The sequence below is a fragment of the Orycteropus afer genome, unplaced genomic scaffold, assembly GCF_000298275.1.
Source record: "Orycteropus afer afer isolate SDZICR_OR568_19922 unplaced genomic scaffold, OryAfe1.0 scaffold00174, whole genome shotgun sequence".
In the NCBI taxonomy this organism is placed as follows: Eukaryota; Metazoa; Chordata; class Mammalia; order Tubulidentata; family Orycteropodidae; genus Orycteropus; species Orycteropus afer.
Genome location: NW_006921761.1, coordinates 1,347,606 through 1,367,552, shown reverse-complemented (window position 1 = coordinate 1,367,552; position 19,947 = coordinate 1,347,606). Strand labels below are relative to the sequence as shown.

The 19,947-nt window shown below is 46.7% G+C and overlaps 1 protein-coding gene across 1 annotated transcript in view; it reads left to right on the top strand.

Annotated features, from left to right (window-relative positions):
• The window catches only part of FRMPD1 (FERM and PDZ domain containing 1), a 50,605-nt gene that overhangs the window by 22,522 nt on the left and 8,136 nt on the right, over nucleotides 1–19,947 (top strand). The window contains exons 5-13 of the mRNA XM_007946997.1: nucleotides 1,097–1,204; nucleotides 6,100–6,195; nucleotides 9,872–9,997; nucleotides 10,999–11,118; nucleotides 12,156–12,292; nucleotides 14,262–14,388; nucleotides 14,518–14,613; nucleotides 14,971–15,153; nucleotides 15,941–16,088. Of these exons, the coding sequence (XP_007945188.1) occupies nucleotides 1,097–1,204; nucleotides 6,100–6,195; nucleotides 9,872–9,997; nucleotides 10,999–11,118; nucleotides 12,156–12,292; nucleotides 14,262–14,388; nucleotides 14,518–14,613; nucleotides 14,971–15,153; nucleotides 15,941–16,088 (1,141 nt within the window). The remainder of the gene's footprint in view (nucleotides 1–1,096; nucleotides 1,205–6,099; nucleotides 6,196–9,871; nucleotides 9,998–10,998; nucleotides 11,119–12,155; nucleotides 12,293–14,261; nucleotides 14,389–14,517; nucleotides 14,614–14,970; nucleotides 15,154–15,940; nucleotides 16,089–19,947) is intronic.

Genomic DNA, 19,947 nt, shown 5'->3' with positions numbered 1-19,947 from the left:
ATGTCACCACAGTAGGACAAACCAACAGACAAGTTTGTCCTGCTGTTGGAGACCTCTCTTATCCCCCCCACCTGGGTCCCTGTGGCTGACTGTTCCTCATGTAGATACTGTTGAAATGGTATATGTTTTGCTGTGTATGTATTCTCAACAAAATAAGTACAATTTGGCAGAAAAAACATTTCATAGTCACTTGTGCATTTCATATACTTCGTAGTTTTAGTCTGTCGCCATCCATGTCTGGAAGTATTGTTTCCAGCACTTTCCCTGATGGCTGTTATGTATCTCTTCCCTTGGCTACGGAGAACATACATCTCAGAGCTCTATCTCAGGACTCTTACACATGTAAATGTACTGGAGGCTGGCTTAAACGATTGTCCATATTAAGAGAACATAGGATTCCAGGCTGAGAAATACTGTATCAGGATTTCATCTCCTTTTGGTCTGGGTCATGCAAGATGCTATTCACCAAGTGTCACAGTTTGGCCAGTATTATGTACCACCCGTGGTGACTCTGCTCACCTCTGGGGAAAGAGGGTTCTTACCCAGGAGACTAGAAGAGCAAAGAGGATCAAGGATAAATCACAGGGGTCACAACTTGAACGGTCCCTGGAAGTGTTCTTGTCTAACTTCCACATTGTACACATAGGAAGACTGAACCTCAGAGAGGAGGGGCAATGACTTGGCCAAAGTGCATCATAGAGTTATTTTGTGTTACACACATATGTACAGACCCACCCGTACACATCCATTTGGTTTGCTTCCATAAAACTCTATGTCTGAGATCATTCACACAGCTTTTGAGAAGCAGAACTTGGGTGAGAATTCAGGTTTTCTTATTCACAAGCCACTTTTCTTTGTCTTCATCAGACCGCAATCATTTTGCCACCATACTGAATCGTCAAAATATAAGAACATTGTCTGGACTAGAATCCCTAGAGTTTATGAAAAGAGATGTTTTATGGAGTGTTGTCCTCTCCCATGGGTTTTCGTTGACTCCACAGCAGCTGTCAGAGTTTCTGTTTTTAAGAAATGAGAAGGCTGACACGCCTTCCATGAAATGATCACTGTAAGATGTGTTGTGTTGAATATTTTGCAGGGAGTCCCCAAGTCATCCTTCCTGACTGAGGAGAAGAGAGCCAGGCTGAAGACCAACCCTGTGAAGGTGCACTTTGCCGAGGAGGTGCTCGTCAGCGGGCACAGCCAGGTCTGTCATTAGAGAGCTGGCATGCTCTTCATGAAGCCGGGGGGCTGCCTCCTAGCGCAGAACTCACTGGGACCCGAGGATTCCACACACAGGAAGGGACACAGGGAGTGCGATGACATTCGATAGAGACAGGGGAGGCAGGTCAGGTCTCTGGTCTCTGGTGGTGGCCAGGGAGAGCAGCACCGGGTGAGGTTCTCCTACTCTATGAACTCCTTCTCCTGACTGGGACATTGCGACAAACTCCATCTGGTCATTCGTTGTTAGGAATTTTTGAGCCTAGCATTTGGGTTGTGGTTGCTTTCTGAAGATGGTAAAGTGGGAGAGGTGGTGGGGAATTACTCTCTTTGGAAGATGTCATCACATATTGAACCTCTGTTGTGTCTACCTGAGCTTTATACGTACATAATCCTTAGTCATTATAATAGCCCTGCCAAGTTGGTGTTTTAACAGATGAAGAGGCAAAGGCTGGGAGAGGTTAAGAAAATTCACCTTTACAGTCATGTAGCAAAAGGACGTATGGGAGCCCAGGTCTGTGTGACTTCAGATGCAGAGACAGTAGAACCAGTAAGAGTCAGCCATTGTGCCCTGCCTATTCATATCTTCAAATGTTTAAAAGATGATAAAGGTGGTCATTACACTTCCCCTTTCAAATGTAATGAGACCTGTGCAGGGACGCACAGTCCCCCTGGAAGAATCTGAAAGAGTAAAGCAACATTGAAAATGCTTGCTCTTGCTCATAGTTAAGGAATGCAGAGGGGAATATTGAGCATCACTTTATCGTGAAATGAGCACAAATTTTAAAAAATGTAAGCCTTCGTATGAGACGGCGACTGTGCTCACACGTTAACTGGCGGCTTCGCAACCTGGTTTAATGTCTTTTGGGGCTGTGCTGACTGGGTCGCTCTAGCGAATCTTGCCAGCTAAGCCAATTGTGCAAATCAGTCCAGAAGACTAAGATCATCCACTTCTGACACCACGTTGTGTGGTGCATAACAAACCCCACTTCACACGCCGATTCCTCCGGTGGAAAGCTCGGCTTCCCTTTCCCATTGACTTCAGAGCCCAGCTGCTCACGGAGCCCTGCTCTCTCATCCCTGGCCACTTGGGGCAGGGTCGGCAGGGGCTGACAGCAAGGGCAGGAGCCCACAGGACTCTCAGTCCCAGGCAGCAGCCCCTATCCAGAGACTGCTCTGCCTCTATCCATCCAAGTCTAGGTCAGCAGCTACCTGCTGCAAGCTTGGGACTCCATATGAGTCCCTCTACTTTAGACAAAAAAACAAACCAAACCTACTGCCATTCAACCAATTCCAACTCATAGCGAGCCTATGGGACAGGGTCAAACTGCTCCACAGGGTTTCCAAGGCTGTCAGTCTCAGCAGAAGCAGACTGACTCATCTTTCTCCTGTGCAGTGGCTGGTGGGCTCAAACCACTGACCTTTCTGGTTAACATCTGAATGCTTTAACCACTGCACCACCAGTGCTTCACCACTTTAGACAAGCCAGCCCCAAGCTTGAGGTTTTCCTCTAGCCCCTTAGGAAACTAGCCACAAGCCCAGGGGTTCACATGACTCCCTCCACTTCAGATTAGCCTGCTCCTCTGGGTCCAATAATTTGATGGAACAATTCACAGAGCTCAGAGAGACATCATACCTGTAATAACAGCTTGAATGTAACAAAAAAGGATGCAGCTAAAGGGATACACGGAGAGTGGCCATAGCATGGAGCTTCGATGTCCCAAGGGACACGCTACCCTCTCCCATGCATGGTCACCAACCAGGAAGCCCCATGTGATCCTCAGCCTCTCCCTGGCTCTTGGTGGCTTCATCACGTGAGCATGATGGATTACATCATGCCTCAAGAGCCTTGGTCAGCATCAGGCTCCCACGTGGTCCCTCTTGGGCTGGTCAGCCCCCACTCATGAGCCCCAGGTGTTGCTCTGGCACTTGGGAACCAAGACAAAAGGCTTTCTGCAGTGATCCTACACTTTGCAGGGGTGAAAAAAAACAAAGCTTTGTGAATGCCATAAAAAGTGGCGTATTCCTCTTCATTTAATCTGCAAAGTAATTTAAATGCAAAAATCTGTGTGTTAAAAGATAATTATAATGGTAATATTTAAAATGGTGGGAGGGAAAAAAAAAAAAGGAAAAGCCCTAAGATAAGTAGAGGAATGGTTAAATCAATTCTGGCATCTCAACTCAATGGAATATTGTTGTTGTTGTTGTTTGCCATTGAAAATAGAATATTATAGAGCCGTTAAAATGATAAACCATAAGCCCCCGTGGAAAAGTGTACAGGATACACTTTAGCGAAGGGTTAGTGACGTGTAACTGTGCGTGTTAATCTTGTAGCTCTCTGAAAACTATTTAAAGGTGTCGATGAAACTTGGGAGTGGCTTTAGGAAAAAGTAAAGGATGATGGTTATATATAATTGTCATGGATATGTTTTTGTTTTTTGTTTTTAAATTTTTAATGTTAAGAGTTTGTTTTACATTCAACATAATGTGTACATTTAGTTTCAGTCCCCATTTACCATGCCCAACCCTAACCCAGTCTCCTCCTCTCCCTGCCCAGTAACACCCACCTCGTGCCCCTCATAGTTATGTACTCCTGTTTGTCCTGCATCTTCTCCGTGTGAATGTTGCCCCTCTGATGCCCTGTGGTCGATTGTTCCAAGGCATGCATTTCCATCGAGTATGTGGGTGTGTCACCCTGGGTTGAGTGGTCTGTGTGGACATCTTGTTTACTGTTGGGCTGAGAGCTAGCCCCAGGGAGTGAGTTTTTTTTCAGACCTAGAATGTATCCCAGGGCCATAGTATTGGGGTCATTACTGAGTTTTTGGATTTTGTTCCATGTTTTCCCTCCCACTCTATCCAGGATCTCCAGATTTGATCCTTTCTCGCATGGTTGGCATTGGTAGCCAGGCACTATGTAGTTCTTCTAGTCTCAAGGGCCATCATGTCCTAGGGGTGATTGCTTCCAAATGCCCTTTTTTTTTTTTTTTTTTTCCGCACTCTTCTTTGCTTCCAACAATAGGAGACTATTAGCTGCATCTTAGATGGCCTCTTGAAAGCTTTTAAGACTCCAGTCGCTACTCACCAATGTAGGATGAGGAATAAGACTTTTAAGTATTTTGTTGTGCCAATTGAGTCTGATGTCCCCCAGTACTGTGGTCCTGAGTCGGTAGATCTGTTGGATCTCTCTCCCACGGTGTCTGGCTGTCTGTGAGGGATTACTCTGTCTTCTGTTGTTTCTGTAAGGATTGGGGGTATTTTGTGTCACTGGTATCTGTGCAAGATTAGCCTCTGCTGAATCTATCCTTGGTCTAGAGTATACTCCTGTTCACTGAGCCCCATCTGATCTTCTCAGATGTTTATGTGTTTATCTGTAGCCTGGCATTTGGTGTTAATGGTAATGCAGTATTGTGGATATACTGGTTGGTATTAGCATCTGTCGTCTATATTTTATGTGCACAATTCAGTGTCCGCCCTTTTCCTAATGCTATCATGGTGGTCACAGACCCTTTCTATCTCATCCCTCCCCTTATCCATGTCAGCGTGTGGCCCCCATGATCACCCCTAGCTGTGATCTCCCATGATGGGTGTGTTTCTTTGGTAAACATTTTAAATCACAAATAGTATAAAAAAATAAAGGCATGTATTTCCCACTTGGGACATATGAAGGCTAAGATTTCTAAATTCCTGAAACCAGAGAAGTAAAATGACTGTCAAGTGAGCAGTTTTCAGTCCCCTGTCCATGACTGAGTGTGAAATGACACTGGAATGGGAACATGGTCCTTTTTCTTCCTTAAAAAATACTGTCATTTAAAAAAAAGAAGTTAAAGGGTAAACAGATTGTGATTGGTGTGTGTCTTGCTTAGAAGATACCAAAAAAAAGAACTATGACACCTACTTCCGTCAAGTCAGTTCCAACTCATAGCGCCCCTCTAGGATGGGGTAGAAGTGCACCATAGGGTTTCCAAGGCTGTGAATCTTTATAGAAGCTGTCAGGTTTGTTTCTTTGTTTTTAAAGATGATAATCTTCCTTACCCAGGTGGGCTTTGTTCCCAGACCCTTTGGAGAGACAGGTGATGGGAAGTTCTAGCTCCAGTCTGTGTGACTCTAGAACCTCTCACTGGTTCAGGAGGCCACCGTTCCCAAAGGCCCTCTTTACCTGCAGCCTAACATTTAGAACTCACCCTTTACGGCCCTGGTGGGATTCTCCAAACCCAAAGGTAACTGTCCCACTGCCCTGCTCCAACCCAGGAATTGTGGCTGGCGCGGAGTCACCAGACATGAACCATCCCTGTGCTTCGTTACCAGAGAGCCCTCTAAGAGTGGCAGAGCCCTTCAGGAGATCTCACAGGTCCAGGGGTGATGGTTGCGGTGAGTGGATGCAGTGAGCCTCCCTCTGCCCGTTAGGCCCATCACTATAGGGAATGCTGCAGTCAACAGGAGGGCTCTGAGAGAGCATCCCACCCCTCAGGGTCAGGGCCCAGGAACCTCTGAGGCTGGTCTGGGACAGTGTGTGTGCTTCCTATCTTATTTTCTAAGTTGCATCCCACGAGCGTGGCAGCCAGCAGTGAGTGCCAGCCAATGCTCGTGAGACATTGTGCAGGCTCGTGCAGTGATGTCAACACGCTCACGTCAGGGCTTACTCGCCACCATCTGTCATGTCTGACAGTTCTTGTGTGTAGCTTTTGGCAAAGTGTGTCTTTCTCTGTGTGGCATAGGCTGAGTCCATTGCAGAACTCGCCGACTGCCAAGAATCAACCCGTGGCATGGTAAGGAGGCTGGGGAAGGAGCCTGCTCTCCATACCAGTCAGAGCTGGACTGCCTGGGAGTTGTCATCACCAGGGATGGGAGGGCTGGCTTTAACGCAACTCCTGTGTCTTCCAGGGCAATTCTCTGCTGTGTATGCCCAACGTGCTCAAGGTCTACTTGGAGAACGGACAGACCAAAGCGTTCAAGTTTGAGGCAAACACAACTGTGAAGGTATTAAGAGCAAGCTCAAATCTCTTTCCAGTAAGGATTTGCAAACTCCCAGGAGCCCAGGCATCTTGTCCTGTAGCTGTTCCCAGAGCCTGACTTGCTGCCGGTGCTCAGATCATGGTAACTGTGCACACACACGTATGTGCATGTACACACATATGTGCATGTACACACCTCGTGCTCTTCTCCAGCACCTTCCTTGGGGAGTTCCTAGAGCTGCTCCAAGAACCCTGCCCTGTCCTTCACTCCTTGAGAGTGTGACTTAGGCGACACTGGGAGCTCCAGGCCAGGAGAAGAAAGTCTGCCCTTAGGGAAGAATGGTATTGGCTTTGTTGGATGTTTACTGGATGCCAGGAGCCCTGGTGGTGCAGTAGTTAACAACTTACCTGCTAACTAAAAGGTCAACAGTGTGTCTTTTTTTTTTTTTTTTTTAATTGTGATTTGGGTGAGAGTTTACAGAGCAAATGCGTTTTGCATACAGCAGTTCATACACATTTTGTTTCATGGCATTGTTGCCATCACCATATAACAGCTCTCTTTCTACTTCGTCCTTGTGGTTACATTTTTCTGTCCTTCTTTCCTATGCAATCGTGCCCTCTGAGCTGTCTCCCTGTGCAAGTGCTGCCCTTCTGGTCTCCCATGATGGATTGTTCTAAGGAGTGTACCTACCTGGTGTATATGTGCACCTCATATGCCTATCTATTTGGCTGGAAGCCATGGGAGTGAGTTCAATTCCAGGAAGGCAGTAATTTGAACCCACCAGCTGCTCCCTGGGAGAAAGATGTGGCGGTCTGCTTCCATAAAGATTATAGCCTCAAGACCCCCATGGGGCAGTTCTACTCTGTCCTACAGGGTCCCTGTGAGTTGGAATTGACTTGATTGCAATAGGTTTGGCCTTTTTATACTACTTGACAGACAGTCCTCTGGCAGTTCTTTGAACATGATCTCATTTAATGCCCATAATGACCTTGTGCAGTGACCAGTGTTACCCCCACTTTGCAGGCAAGAAAACAGGCCCCAGAGGTCAAACACTTGCCAAGGTCAGCTCCTGACAGCTGGCTTCCAGTGTGGTCTGTTTCTGAATCCCCCATCTGAGCCACCTCTGCCGTGCTGCGTGAAAGGGACGTTTTACAAACGAATTAGACAAGGGTTCTGCTTCTGCCATCTTTGATCAGAGTGGGTTGGAACAGAAAGGATGATTTATTTAAAGTGTGCTCCCTTTGATGGCCAAAAAGACTTTGAGGTGATTGACAGTAACAACAGCATCATGCTTCCAGGTGTGATAGAGACTGGTGGAACCCCCGAGACTATGGCCCCTAGTCACCCTTCAAGCCTGGAACTGAACCCACCCCCATGGCTCAACATTCAGCCCGACAGTGGACAGGCCTATACGGTGAACAGTAACATCAGGGAGATATGTACTCCTTAGCACAATCAACCCTACAGGATCCAAAGGGCACCATCTGCCCAGCAGCAGAGCTCAGAAGGCAGAAATGGGGAGGAAGAAGGAGAAATGGGAATGGGAACCACAGGGAGGAGGTGGGAAGAGGACCGTCCCATTGTGGGGCTCCATTCAATGGCACAAAACAACATGTGTATGAACAGTTGAATAGAAAACCAATTGTCTGTAAACTTTCACTACAATTACAATAAAAAATTAAAAAAAAAAAAACATTATAGAGGAATTAAGCCCAAGATGATAGACAGAGTTGGAAAAATAAGCAAGGATGTAGCTGGTAATACTGTAGTGACTGACATTTTTAAAGCAAATCTTGTAGCCCTTTGACACACAGAGAGGATGTAAGCGGATCCTGTGCGTGGAAAGGAAGCGTTGCTGTCAGTCATCACTGACTTCTCCTCCCCTCCTTTCCAAGGGAAGCACAGCCCCTCTATCAGAGAGCACTCTTTCCCTAAATCAAGGGTGTTTTGTCATTTAACCTAGTGGACAGTCAGGGACAGTCCTTGAGTGCCGGGCATTTGACCGAGCTGGGCTGTTGGTGGCACAGGAATAAATGACTCAGGTCATGCTCTCAGGAAGCCTGGAGTCCTGAGTTGGGGCTGGGGTGAGGAGATGAGACCTGGGGACAGCTCACTGTGACACGAAGTCCAGTGTGGTCAGGGTCACGGAAGCAGGGCAGCCAGTGCTGCAGACTCGGAGGAGAAAGGACTTCCAGCGGGGGGGCAGAAACGAGGTCTCCTTGGAGTGCTGAAGTAGGAGGCAGATTTGGAAAGACAGACGGGATTTTGACAGGAATGGTGTGTGCAGATAGCAATCACACCAGCAAAGACCCAGAGATGCACAAGTTTGGCAAGGACACGGGGCCTGTGGGCAAGCTGCTTACGGAGAAGCAGCCGAAGAGGAAGTGGGAGAAATTGGTTGGCACCTTATACTTAACCGTCTTGACTGTGAAGCTGAGAAGTTTGAATTTCGTCCAGTGGTCCGTTCAGAGCCACCAGGTAGCTAAAGTTTTCCAAGCCATACAGTCTCTGGCAGCTTCTCAACTTTGTCATTGTAGTGAATAGACATGGCTGGGTTTCAGTAAAACTTTAATTACAAAAATAGGCAGTGGGCTGGATTTGGCCTGAGGGCCGTGGTTTACCTACCCCTGCTTTAATTCAAGGTTGGAGGACCGATGAGCGGCAGGGAGTTCTGTAGGACACTGCTGTACAGAGCCAGGAGAAATGGCTGAGCTCAAGCCAGAGTGGACAGAGGAGAATGGAGAAGAGGGGCCGGCCAGCACAATGCCTGGCACACAGCGGGCACTGACTAGTGCCGAGCTGCTGAAGCAGATGGACTCTTCGTGGCTCACTCACTCGCTGCCTCGTCGTGGTCTAGATCTAGAACTCCTCTTCTGATCTTCCCTGTGCCGTCTCTCACTAAAGAACATAGCTGCTGTTGGAGAAAGTAACAGTGAATAATTATGAAGGAGAAGAACAGGCCCAGGAAAGAGAATAACCCTTAGATAAAGTGACCCGAGAAGGCTTCTCGAAAGAAGGCTGTGAAAGTGAGACTTGAAGGAGGAGATGGAAGCAGCCTGGGGAAGAGGAAGGGAAATGTGTGCCGGGAGAGGGCTTCCATGTCTGAGTGCCCGAGGCAGTGGAGACTTCATGGCACAGGGGGCCACCACAGTGAGGGAGGGCCAGGTGGCACGGCAGTTCTGCCTCAGCGTGGCCCAGGCATTAGTTCCCTCCTTCCATCCTGTCGGCCACCTTGACAAAGAGGTGTTATCATCCTCCATCGCACAGAGGAAGAAACTGAGGTTCATTGTAACAGTCACATGGGTGGTGAGAGTCCGCAAGCCGTTAGAGACACAGTCCGGGAACTACACAGGGCGATGACCCTGGAGACGGGAGGAGGAGCCGGGAACCCCACCCGGTGGCTTCAGCCTTCCCAGCAGAGCAAGAGCAGGAGGCCGTGTGAGTGGGTCTGGGACTCCGAGGAGAGGGAGCCTTGGGTAGACAGGTGTGAGCGTGACGGGAAGTTCTCAGGTGGCCTGGCAAGCAGGAACGGGAGGGCCGTTGGGACGCAGCTGCCTGAATTAGCAGCAGGCCCGGTCAGCAGGGACTTTCTGTCCCCAGCTGCTGCAGGGTCAGGGCGTCCGCCCTGGTGCCTAAGCACGAGGGGCTGCCTGCTTCTCGGAGCAGCTGGGGTGAGCCCGTGCCTCTCTGCGCCCGGTAGGACATCATCCTCACGGTGAAGGAGAAGCTGTCGATCCGGAGCATTGAGTACTTTGCGCTGGCCCTGGAAGAGCAGTACAGCGTCTCACGGCTGCATCTGCTGCGTGAGGAGGAGCTCATCCACCAGGTAGGGGAGCACCTGGGCTGGAACCCTTGGGGACAGGACGCAGCGTGTCAGCAGTAGCTTACAGAGCACGCTCAGCCTGGGACTAACTGGGTGGTACCTGGACCTGGTTTTCATCTGCTCCTAAGAGATATACAAGCCACAGAAAACAGGGGTCCCATTTAACAGAGGGGAAGCCAGAGGCTTCGAGAGCTCGGGCAACAGAGCTGGTAGAGCCCTGATCTTCTAAGTCTTAGGATTTCCCTTGTGCATGCTGCCTTTGAGATGTTAGGGAAGCGGCCCTTTCTGAGCTGGTCCCTGGTGCAGGAGAGGGCCAACAGCTAGTGTCTGTCCCATGCAGTCTTTTCAGCCATTCAGTCATTGCCAGCTTTCCAAAGCCAATCTCCGTTCAGGTCAGCAGACCTTGTTGAGTGCCTGCTCCGGCAAGGATGAGAACGGTCTCGACAGGTGGTAAAGGGGAAGCGGCTTTTGAAGCAGGGGCAGCATGAGCAAGGCATGGCCTCGTGGGCCCCACTCTGAGCAGTGCTCTCTGCAGGAGAATTCTTCCTCCTCTCGCTGAGCTGCTTGGGCTGTTGCTTGCACATTCCTTTTATCACTTCTATTCCATTTGAGTTGGAAAAGAAAATGACAGGAAATCTCTAAGATACTTTAAGTGAAGTAAGGACAAGGTGCAAATACAGTTATTTGTGAAAAAGCAAAGAATGTGCATATGCAGAAGCACAAAGACCCATAGGCTGTCTGAGGAAGGGCACACGAGCCCTGGAAACATGTTTCCTCGGGAAAGGGGAACTGGGAGATGGGGTCCGCACGAACCTTTGCCCCTTTGAGCCTTTCGCTCTACCCACGGAAAAGACCAGAGGTCTACAGCTGTCTTGAAAAGCATTGATGTTGAAATCTCCAGGGACTGTCTTGTGTTGTCTTTATTTTTAAGAGCTGTTTTCTGGAATGACTGAACAGGACAGAGGTAGTGAGAAGATTAATGGCATCTCCCTTACCCGTTGCAGGTGGTGGAAAAGGAAGAGTCGCATGACTACCGCTGCCTCTTCAGGGTGTGTTTTGTCCCCAAGGACCCCCTGGACCTCCTGAAAGAAGACCCTGTGGCCTTTGAGTACCTCTATCTGCAGGTGATTGGGTCTGTGTTTCCTAAAATATCAGTGGTGGTTCTCATAGGTGGCACATTGGATCGTTCTGAACAAGAGTTGAAGGCAATGAAGCCGCACCCTGGAGTTACCTTTATCTGAAGGAGGGTGGGCTTGACTGTCCCCCAGAGTGCCCTTGGCCATCACCAAGTGCCTGTGTCAGGAGGTTTGTGATATAATAATGAGTCCAGGCTTCGTCCTCAACGTAGGTGATGTGTTTTCTAGTACTGTTTTAGGATGCTTAGAATGATTGTTTTTACTGCTAAAGGGGCCTTTGGTACTTCAGAAGCTTCATATTGCAGATGTAAAATGGAGCCTCGGAGAGTCCATGTGATTTCCCTCGGCCATGCACTTAGTGGAAGAGCCGCAATCTGGCTCTCTGGCGCCCAGCCAGGTTCTAAGGTGGGAGGGTTATTATGTTGTTTTTGTTCCAATGGAGGAGAGCTCCTGACAGGTATCACCCTCTTGCAGATGAAAACGCTGCGGCCAGGTGAGCTGACTTGCCTAAAGTCTCACGGAGTGGTGGGATTAATATAGCAGCAGGGTTTGATATCTGTGTAACATCGTGTGGCTTCCACGTGTTGTTCTCTGTGTCCCTGGAGTCAATGCCGACTCGCAGCAACCCCGCAGGACAGAGTAGAATTGCACCGCAGGACCTTCAGGGTCATGACCTTTATGGAACCAGATCACCGGATGTTCTCTTCATGGGGCCACGGGTGGCTTCAAACTGCTGACCCTCAGTCAGTGGCTGAGTGCGTCACTGTGCCACCTGGGCTCCCATGCTTTCATATGCACGATCTAATTTGAATCTCCCAGCAACTGCATAAAGTAGGTTTTATATCCTCATTTAGCAATGGAAGCCAGCAACGCTCAGAGTGTCTGAGCAACCGAACCAAGCTCACCCAGGCAAGGATGGGCCGAGCCAGGCCTCCGAGGGGTCCTGCTGCCTTTCACCAGAGAGCACAGGGGAGCACAGTCCGTGCGGTCCCGTTTCCCACCTGCTGTAACCCCCTCTCTTCCAGAGCTGCAGCGATGTACTTCAGGAGCGCTTTGCCGTGGAGATGGAGTGCGGCTCTGCGCTGCGGCTGGCGGCCCTGCACATCCAGGAACGGATCTACGCGTGTGCTCAGCCGCAGAAGATCTCTCTCAAGTACATAGAGTGAGTGCAGGAGACGCCTGAGCCCGCCCCGGCAGCTGCCCCGCAGCTCTGCCTTTGCTGGCCCCGGGCCAGAACAGCCAGAGTCCACAGAAGGCGGATACTTACCCATCCACCACCGGGGCGCCACTGGGGTTGGTGCCACCTAGTGCAGAAGGTCATAGTGTCTGTCTCCCCAGCACCAACCTCCTCCCCTACCAGACCATGTTGTTGTTGTTGCTATGTGCCCTTGAGTCAGACCTGACTCATAGCGACCCTTCCTTGGGTTTCCAAGGTGGTATCACTACAGAAGTAGATTGCCCAACCTTCCTTCTGAGGAGTGGCTGGTGGGCTTGAACTTCCAGACTTCTGGTGAGCACTCAAGTGCCTTAGGCACTATTCTGCCAGAGCTCCACCAGACCATAGATTACCTTAAACCGAAAAACCAAGCTTACTGCCGTCGAGTCGACTTCGACTCATAGAGACCCCTCCTTGGGTTTCCAAGATGGTATCGCTACAGGAGTAGATTGCCCGACCAATTTTAATCATAGACTGGTACGTGATAGATACAGCTGTAAATTGCTTAAACGTACTATGTCTTAGATTGTATGAATACTGCCAGTTGGTCTGTAACCCTCTGTGCACTGAATTGCAGCTTTGTTAGTTAGGGCATTAGATCATTAGTAACTGGGCAGAAGCCCTTTTTGTTTTTCCTCCTTTTCCTTTAATTGCTCCTTCAGTTTCAAAAAAGTTACTCCTATAGGTTCACAGATACTACTTACCATGATATCGTAGCTAAAACCCCAGAAAATGTGACAAACTCAGCAACGGTAAAAACACTGTCATAGTAAAAGCAACTGTGTGCTTGTGCCACGTGCAGACAAAACCACGTGATTCAGAACACCCTTGTAATTGGGTAATGACAGTTCTGACCAGAGCACATCATGAAGTTCCTTTTAGTTTAGCCGTGTAGGTACATCAAACCATGTAAACTGGGCTTACCAAAAACGTTTTAGTTGTTATAACTATTAACTGCAGGATATTTTTATTAAAAAATAATAAATTTCTGCCAAAACATTGTAGAAAAATTTTATAGACAAGTCATTTTGGTGTTACCCCTCTAATGGTGTCACCTAGTGTGTTCCCCACCCCTAGTGACGTCACTGCCTTCCCATCTGTCAGTCCCCCCTCTACCCTCTCCCACCTGGGATGGCTCCCCTAGGGGGTCCCCTTTTAGGCCAGAAGTCAGAGGATGTCTCGGGAAATCGGTTGACAACTTTAATGTCAATCTCTTCTAAGGGCAGGAATGCCTTGGAAAGTCATCTTCCCCTTGTGGGAGCCAGTTCCCATTGTGCTGTCCCACTGGGACAGTTCGAGGTCCTAGGATTCTAACACCTCTTGATTTCACTTTACTGTGGGCTCTGTCACCCACGTTTGCTAACTCTCTCACCAAACCTTAGTTCTGCCCTCTCTGGATGGCTGGGTCACAGCGGGGATCATGTTTAAACAATAAATTCGATCCTTGGCCTGTCCTTGAGTCAAATCTCTAGGGAGAGGGACCAGAGAATCTGTGTTTTTAACAAGTTTATGGAGCCTCTTGGGAATGCTAGGTTAGTGCCATTCTGAAGCCTGGCTGTGGGGACCCACTAGTGCTGCTATCTCCAGGTCACTGTCACAGATATTGTAGTAAAAAACGGTTCAGAACTTCTGCTCTAGTAGAGTGTCACATCATACCAAGAGTAACGAGCTCCCAAAATGGTCAGTGGAGTTTGATTCCTGGACAGCTGTGGAGGATTTCTGTGCAGGGTGTGTATGTGTGTGCATCTGCATGCACAAAATGTACAAATATACACTTTTCTGTTCCACTAGAGAAAGAGGCTTATAATTGCCATCTTGTGGGAACACTCAGTACTGAATCCAATGTAATTATGCTCTTCATTAAGGCCAAGCACACTGTAGAAAAGGGCCCTCTTGTCTCCAATGTCTCTGGCAGGAAAGACTGGGGAATAGAGAACTTCATATCTCCAACTTTACTCCGAAACATGAAAGGCAAAGACATCAAGAAGGCCATTAGCTTCCACATGAAGAGGAACCAGAACTTGCTGGAACCCCGACAGAAGGTGACACAGCCATGGCCTCTGTGGACCCACCCCTCTGTTGTGAAATCTCAGGGAGACCTCCAATATGGCCTGGGCTCTTAGGCAGGCGACCAACTCTAACTTCAAAAATCTTATTTTTTTCTTTTGAAGCAACTTATTTCTGCTGCCCAGCTACGCTTAAATTACCTACAGATCCTTGGAAAACTCAAGACATATGGTGGGAAAATCTTTAATGCTACTTTAATGGTATGTATTAGAGAATTATGGAATCCTACTATTACAAGGCACCCTAGAGGTCCTCTGAAATCAATTTAATGTTTAGCCTAAAATTCTGGAGGAGGACTCTGTCATGTACTGGGATTTGTTTGAGAAACTTAATATTAAGACATTGGTGAGTGTTTCTTGTGATCTTGCATGGTGCCAGTCCTGTGCTAGAGCTAAGTCAGACATAATTTCCACCTTCAAGCATCTGAGGCTGAAACAACATACCTAACAAAATGAAGCAGGTTCTAGAGCCATGAGAGAGGCAGAGGGTTATTATACGTGGCATGTATTTTCACCAGCTTGTGAATGGAAACTAAACCCCCTTCCACTGTTCTGCAGTTACAGGACAGAGAATCCTACATCACCATACTAGTCGGAGCCAAGTATGGGATTAGCCAGATCATTAACAGCAAGCTCAATATCATGTCCACACTGGCCGAGTTTGCAAACATCAGCCGCGTAGAGCTCACAGAAGAGTCTGAGAAAGTGAGCATGGTCAGAGTGTATCTTCAGGACGTCAAGGTACCAAGGGGACGGTTCCCAAGCCAGCTTCTGCAATTCGGGGCTAAATTACTATGGGACAGATTATGTGGTTTTGAAAAATAATAAAGTCTGATGTCTAGCATTTGCTTAAAACAATAGATTGTCCATCCTGGTCCACAAAGAGAAATCTTTCCTTCTTGGGTAGGTCCTGAAAGATTTCTTTGTACAAACTGAACTGGACCATGTGCTTTCCTGATGGAGTAGCTCCGGTTGGACTCAGAAACTCTGATGGGAGCCCGAGAGGATTTGTAGCACATGCGTAGTCACAGGATAGCTGTGCCAACTCTGATGCCCTGAATGGTGCAGGATACCTCCTAAGCCTCTGACAGGCCCTACATTTATCCTTCCCTCCTGTGATCTGTCTCCAACATGCTGAACAGTGGGGCTCTGTTCTTATTATCACCCTCTTCCTCACCATCCACTTGCTCTTGCTTCTTTTCTTTTCTTGATCAGATCTTGAAAGGGCCCCATTGTACGAATGAACAAGCTGGGATCGGGTATTTGGGATGGGGGCCTGGGTAGGGGATGGAGGAGAGGCAAGAGACCTGTAGAAAGTCAGTGGGAGGAACCCATTGTGTGTGTGAGTGTGTGTGCATGTGCACACTTACTTCAAGCCTTGTAGATGAGAATGGGAGGGACCAGAAGGCCTGCCTGTGGACCATGACTGGGTGTGTTTAGACTCTCAGTGATTCACGTGGCTTTATTGTCAGCCCTCACGTTGTCTCTTGACCCTTTATAAACACAAGAGCTCTCTTTACCTTCAAAGGTTCTGACTTTGCTGCTGGAATCCAACAGTGCAAAAGACCTGGGCTGTCTTATTGCTGGGTACTACAGGCTGTTTGTCGACCCACTCACCTCCATTTTCCTGTGGCCTGGAAGCAAGCAGCAGGTGCACCGGGTGTCTGCTGAAGAAGGTGAGGTTCTGAGTCTTGCCCCAGTAAGGACAGGCCCGTTTCACTGTCATTGGAGGTAAGGGCAGCCTAAAGGCCGGGTGGATTGAGTTGAGCTGAGACTTCAAACACATTCACCTCAAGGGGGTGAGAGCTGTTTCATCATTTATTTCTTAGTAGACAGTTGATCTTTCTTAAATCGCTGGGGCTAAAGAAGCGTTCTTTGTACCTGGAAGTGTCTTAAAGCCCAGGAATACGGTCGAAGGTCTTTGCCTGTTATATTTCCTGAAACCATCTCTAAGATCCATTGTATTTGATTATACTCTCGCAGCAAAAAACGCAGTCACTTACATGTTCAGAAGGTACAAGTGATCTGTCTTCTCCACCATGTGTATGTGCTCTTGTTTGCATTGTCTTGAATTGTAGCTGAAATTATCAGTCTTACATATGTAGAAAATGTGGTACCAGAGGTAGACGGAGTTGAGATCATGTGAGGAATGATAGCTTCTTAAAGGGGTTCAAGAGCAAAGATGTCACTTTGGAAACTAAGGTGCGCCTGATGCAGGCTATGGTATCTTCATAAGCATGTGAAAACTGGACAATAGACAAGAAGACTGAAGACGAACTGATGCGTTTGAATTGTGGTGTTGACGAAGAATACTGAAAATACCATGCACTGGCAGAAGAATGAACAAATCCAATTTGGAAGATGTACAGCCAGAATGCTCCTTAGAACCAAAATCGGCCTGACTTCGTCTCAGGTACTTTGGTCATGTTGTCAGAAGGAACCAGTCCCTGGAATAGGACATCACGCTTGGTAAAGTGGAGGGTCAGCAGAAAAGGGGAAGGCCCTCAATGGGATGGACTGACACCGTGGCTGTGACGATGGGCTCAGGCACAGCAAGGAGTGTGAGGATGGCCCTGGACCGGGCAGCGTTTCGTTCTGTTGTGCGTGGGGTTGCTATGACTCGGAGCCGACTCAACGGCACCTAACAGCAACAACAGCAACAAGGGCTGAAGTAGTGAAGAGCAGGTTGAGGAACAGTTTCCTGGCCCAGCTCCCAGTTCCATCAGTTATGCTTCAGCCCGGTCGATGTAGCATCTTCCCAGTAGTGTGCTGATAAATGTTTACAGCTGGCTCTGTGGGGAAGTGCAAATCCGGATGGAAGTGTCTGTTTCCATGGTATAAACCCTCCCACCGCGGCTGATTTCAGTACCGACAAGACGTCACTGAATGTGACGCTGAGAAGAGATGTGCAGTAGTACACACTCTGCTGTCTAGTCATTCTTCCTTCTGGGCGAAGTGGGTCAGCTCAAGGGCACAAATAAGAGTAAAATAGTCAGGAAGGGATGAGTGTCGAGTGCTGGTGGCCTTTATTGTTAATAAGGAGTCAGTGCCTTATCTACTCCACCACCAGAACACCTTATGACTTATTACTTAGCAGTTCATATTTTAAAATGTTTTAAGGGATTGTGTTTAATAATAGACTGGAAAAATTCCTGAAATTTTAGTGATCAGATCTTGTGAGCTAATATAAGTCAACTTTATCTATGCAACTGATTTCTTCCTTCATCCCATGACCTGGCTCCCTGGTCCACTGAACAGGGAGAGGACGTGAAAAATTCCTTCCATTAGAGATCTTTTGGGGAAAATATTTTACATTTTATAGGACTTGGCCAAAGATGTTCTCAGAGGAATATTTAATTACAAAACAAGAAAGAGGAAAAATAATGAACCAAGCATTTAAATCAGGAAATATACGATAATAAACCAACCTAAGGAAAACAAGAAATCATTTAAAAAGTTGAAAGCAGAAATAACTTTATGAGAATACTGTGAACAGTTCCATGGTGACAAAATTGGAAAGCTGGACAAAATAGAAATTTTTACTAGAAAATGCTTTTCTAGTAAAAACAACGAATTTGAGGAAGAGTATCTGAACAGACCAATAACCACAGAAAGAAAATTAAAAGGTTGGCAAAGAGTCATCTCTAAAAGGGACATGGGTCCTGATGGTTTTGCAGGTGAGTTATCACCCCTCCAAGGCTTCATGCTACTTAAACCACCCCAAAACAATGAAAGAAATGAAAACCTTTCCCAGTTCATTTTGGGTAGATCAGATGGTCCTGAACCTAGAGCCTGACAGTACAGAAAAGTCAAAACATGTTCCAGCTCATCTACAAACCTAAAGGAAAAACACTACTACTTGCACATTGAATCTAGGGCTATGGAAAAAGCTTAATACATAAAATGAAGATAAGTTTCTGTACATTTGTTATCTTTTCATTTATTGCATTGTGACCTGTACCGTTCCTGAATTTTAAAATTTATCAGGAGCATCTTGGTGGCTTAAAATACAATCCACTTTAGTGAATGTTTGATAGTGAAAAGTATAGTCTCATGTGTAGGGTAGAAAGTTCTAAATTCATTATAAAAGTAGCCTTAGTAATTAAATTGTTTGGATCCTCTCAGTCCTTGGTGGTGGGTTGCTGTTTGTTTTTCATAATTTTATTTGTTTATTTTTTGCCTACTCGATGCTAGAAATCTAAGAATATATTAATATTAAGGAATCCATTCTTAAAATTCATTATGTTAAGAAGTCAATTAGAGAAAGTATGATCATTCTTATAGATAGCAGAATGGTTGATAAAATTAAGCACTTTACTTCTGATTTTAAACATTTTTTTAAAACCAGAAATAGATCAGATCAAACTCTTACTGCATATGAAACAAGCAGCCAATACCAGTTACTGGACTAAAAGAGATATTTCTATTAAAATAAGATATAAGCCTTCCCACTGGCACGTTGGTGTTTGTCACATTAGTGTTTAACATCAAGTCCTCACCTCTGAGAAAGGAAGAAGAGTCATCAGTAATAGACGAGAGAGTGTCACCTTATTGCTCATAATGACGGCTTGTTTGCCTAGAAGGCTAAGAAAATAACTGAAAAACAAGCAGTGCTAAAAAGGTATCCAAATATATGCAGAAGAAGTGTCCAAATACCAACAAGTTCCAAGTCGTCCATAAAAATATGTGGGATTAGTGTTCAAGAGTCAACAGCCTCCACACAGTCCATGAAACATAGAAACAGAGCAGGGAATGAGCAGGGCCTCTGAGGAGAACAGAAATGTTACCAAAGGACACAGAAGACTTAACAAATGGGAAAGCAACATATGGATGAAAGAGGGCCGAGCTATGCCTTCTTTTACATGAAAGTGTTAAAATACTGAATTTTTAATGTTTTTATATAACAATGTTAAAGTAGTTTTATAATTTTTACCTAACAATATCCTCTTTGCATTTAGAGGTGAGCACATTCAATATTTTAACATTTGTATGTCTCCCCATATTAGTTTATAAGATTTTATGATACTGTAATCAAAATCCTTGGAAGGAAGGTTGGGCAATCTACTTCTGTAGTGATATGGCCTCGGAAACCCAAGGAGGGGTCGCTATGAGTCAGGTCCGACTTGACAGCACATAACAACAACAACAACCAAAATCCTAGTGAAGGTTTGTTATTTTTATTGTTTTAATTGGACAAAGTAATTTCCCTGGAATAAGGATAGAAAATAATTTTTTTTTTACGAAAGCAATGAGAGAGTTAACTTTACAATAATTAAAATAGAATTAGATACTTCGTGCTGGTGTAGAAATAGGTAGACAGTGAAACGGAGGAGAAAAGTTGGAAACAGACCTGAAGGTGTTTGTTTTTTTAATAGCTAACGTTGTGAGTCCTCGTACCAGTCTCTGAGTGAAATGCTTTGGGTGTATTTTCTCAAATAATGGTCCAAACCCTCCCAAGCAGGCGGCACCACCGTTTTTCAGATGAGGAAACGAGGCTTCGAGAGGATAAGCAACTTGTCTAAAGTCACACTGCCC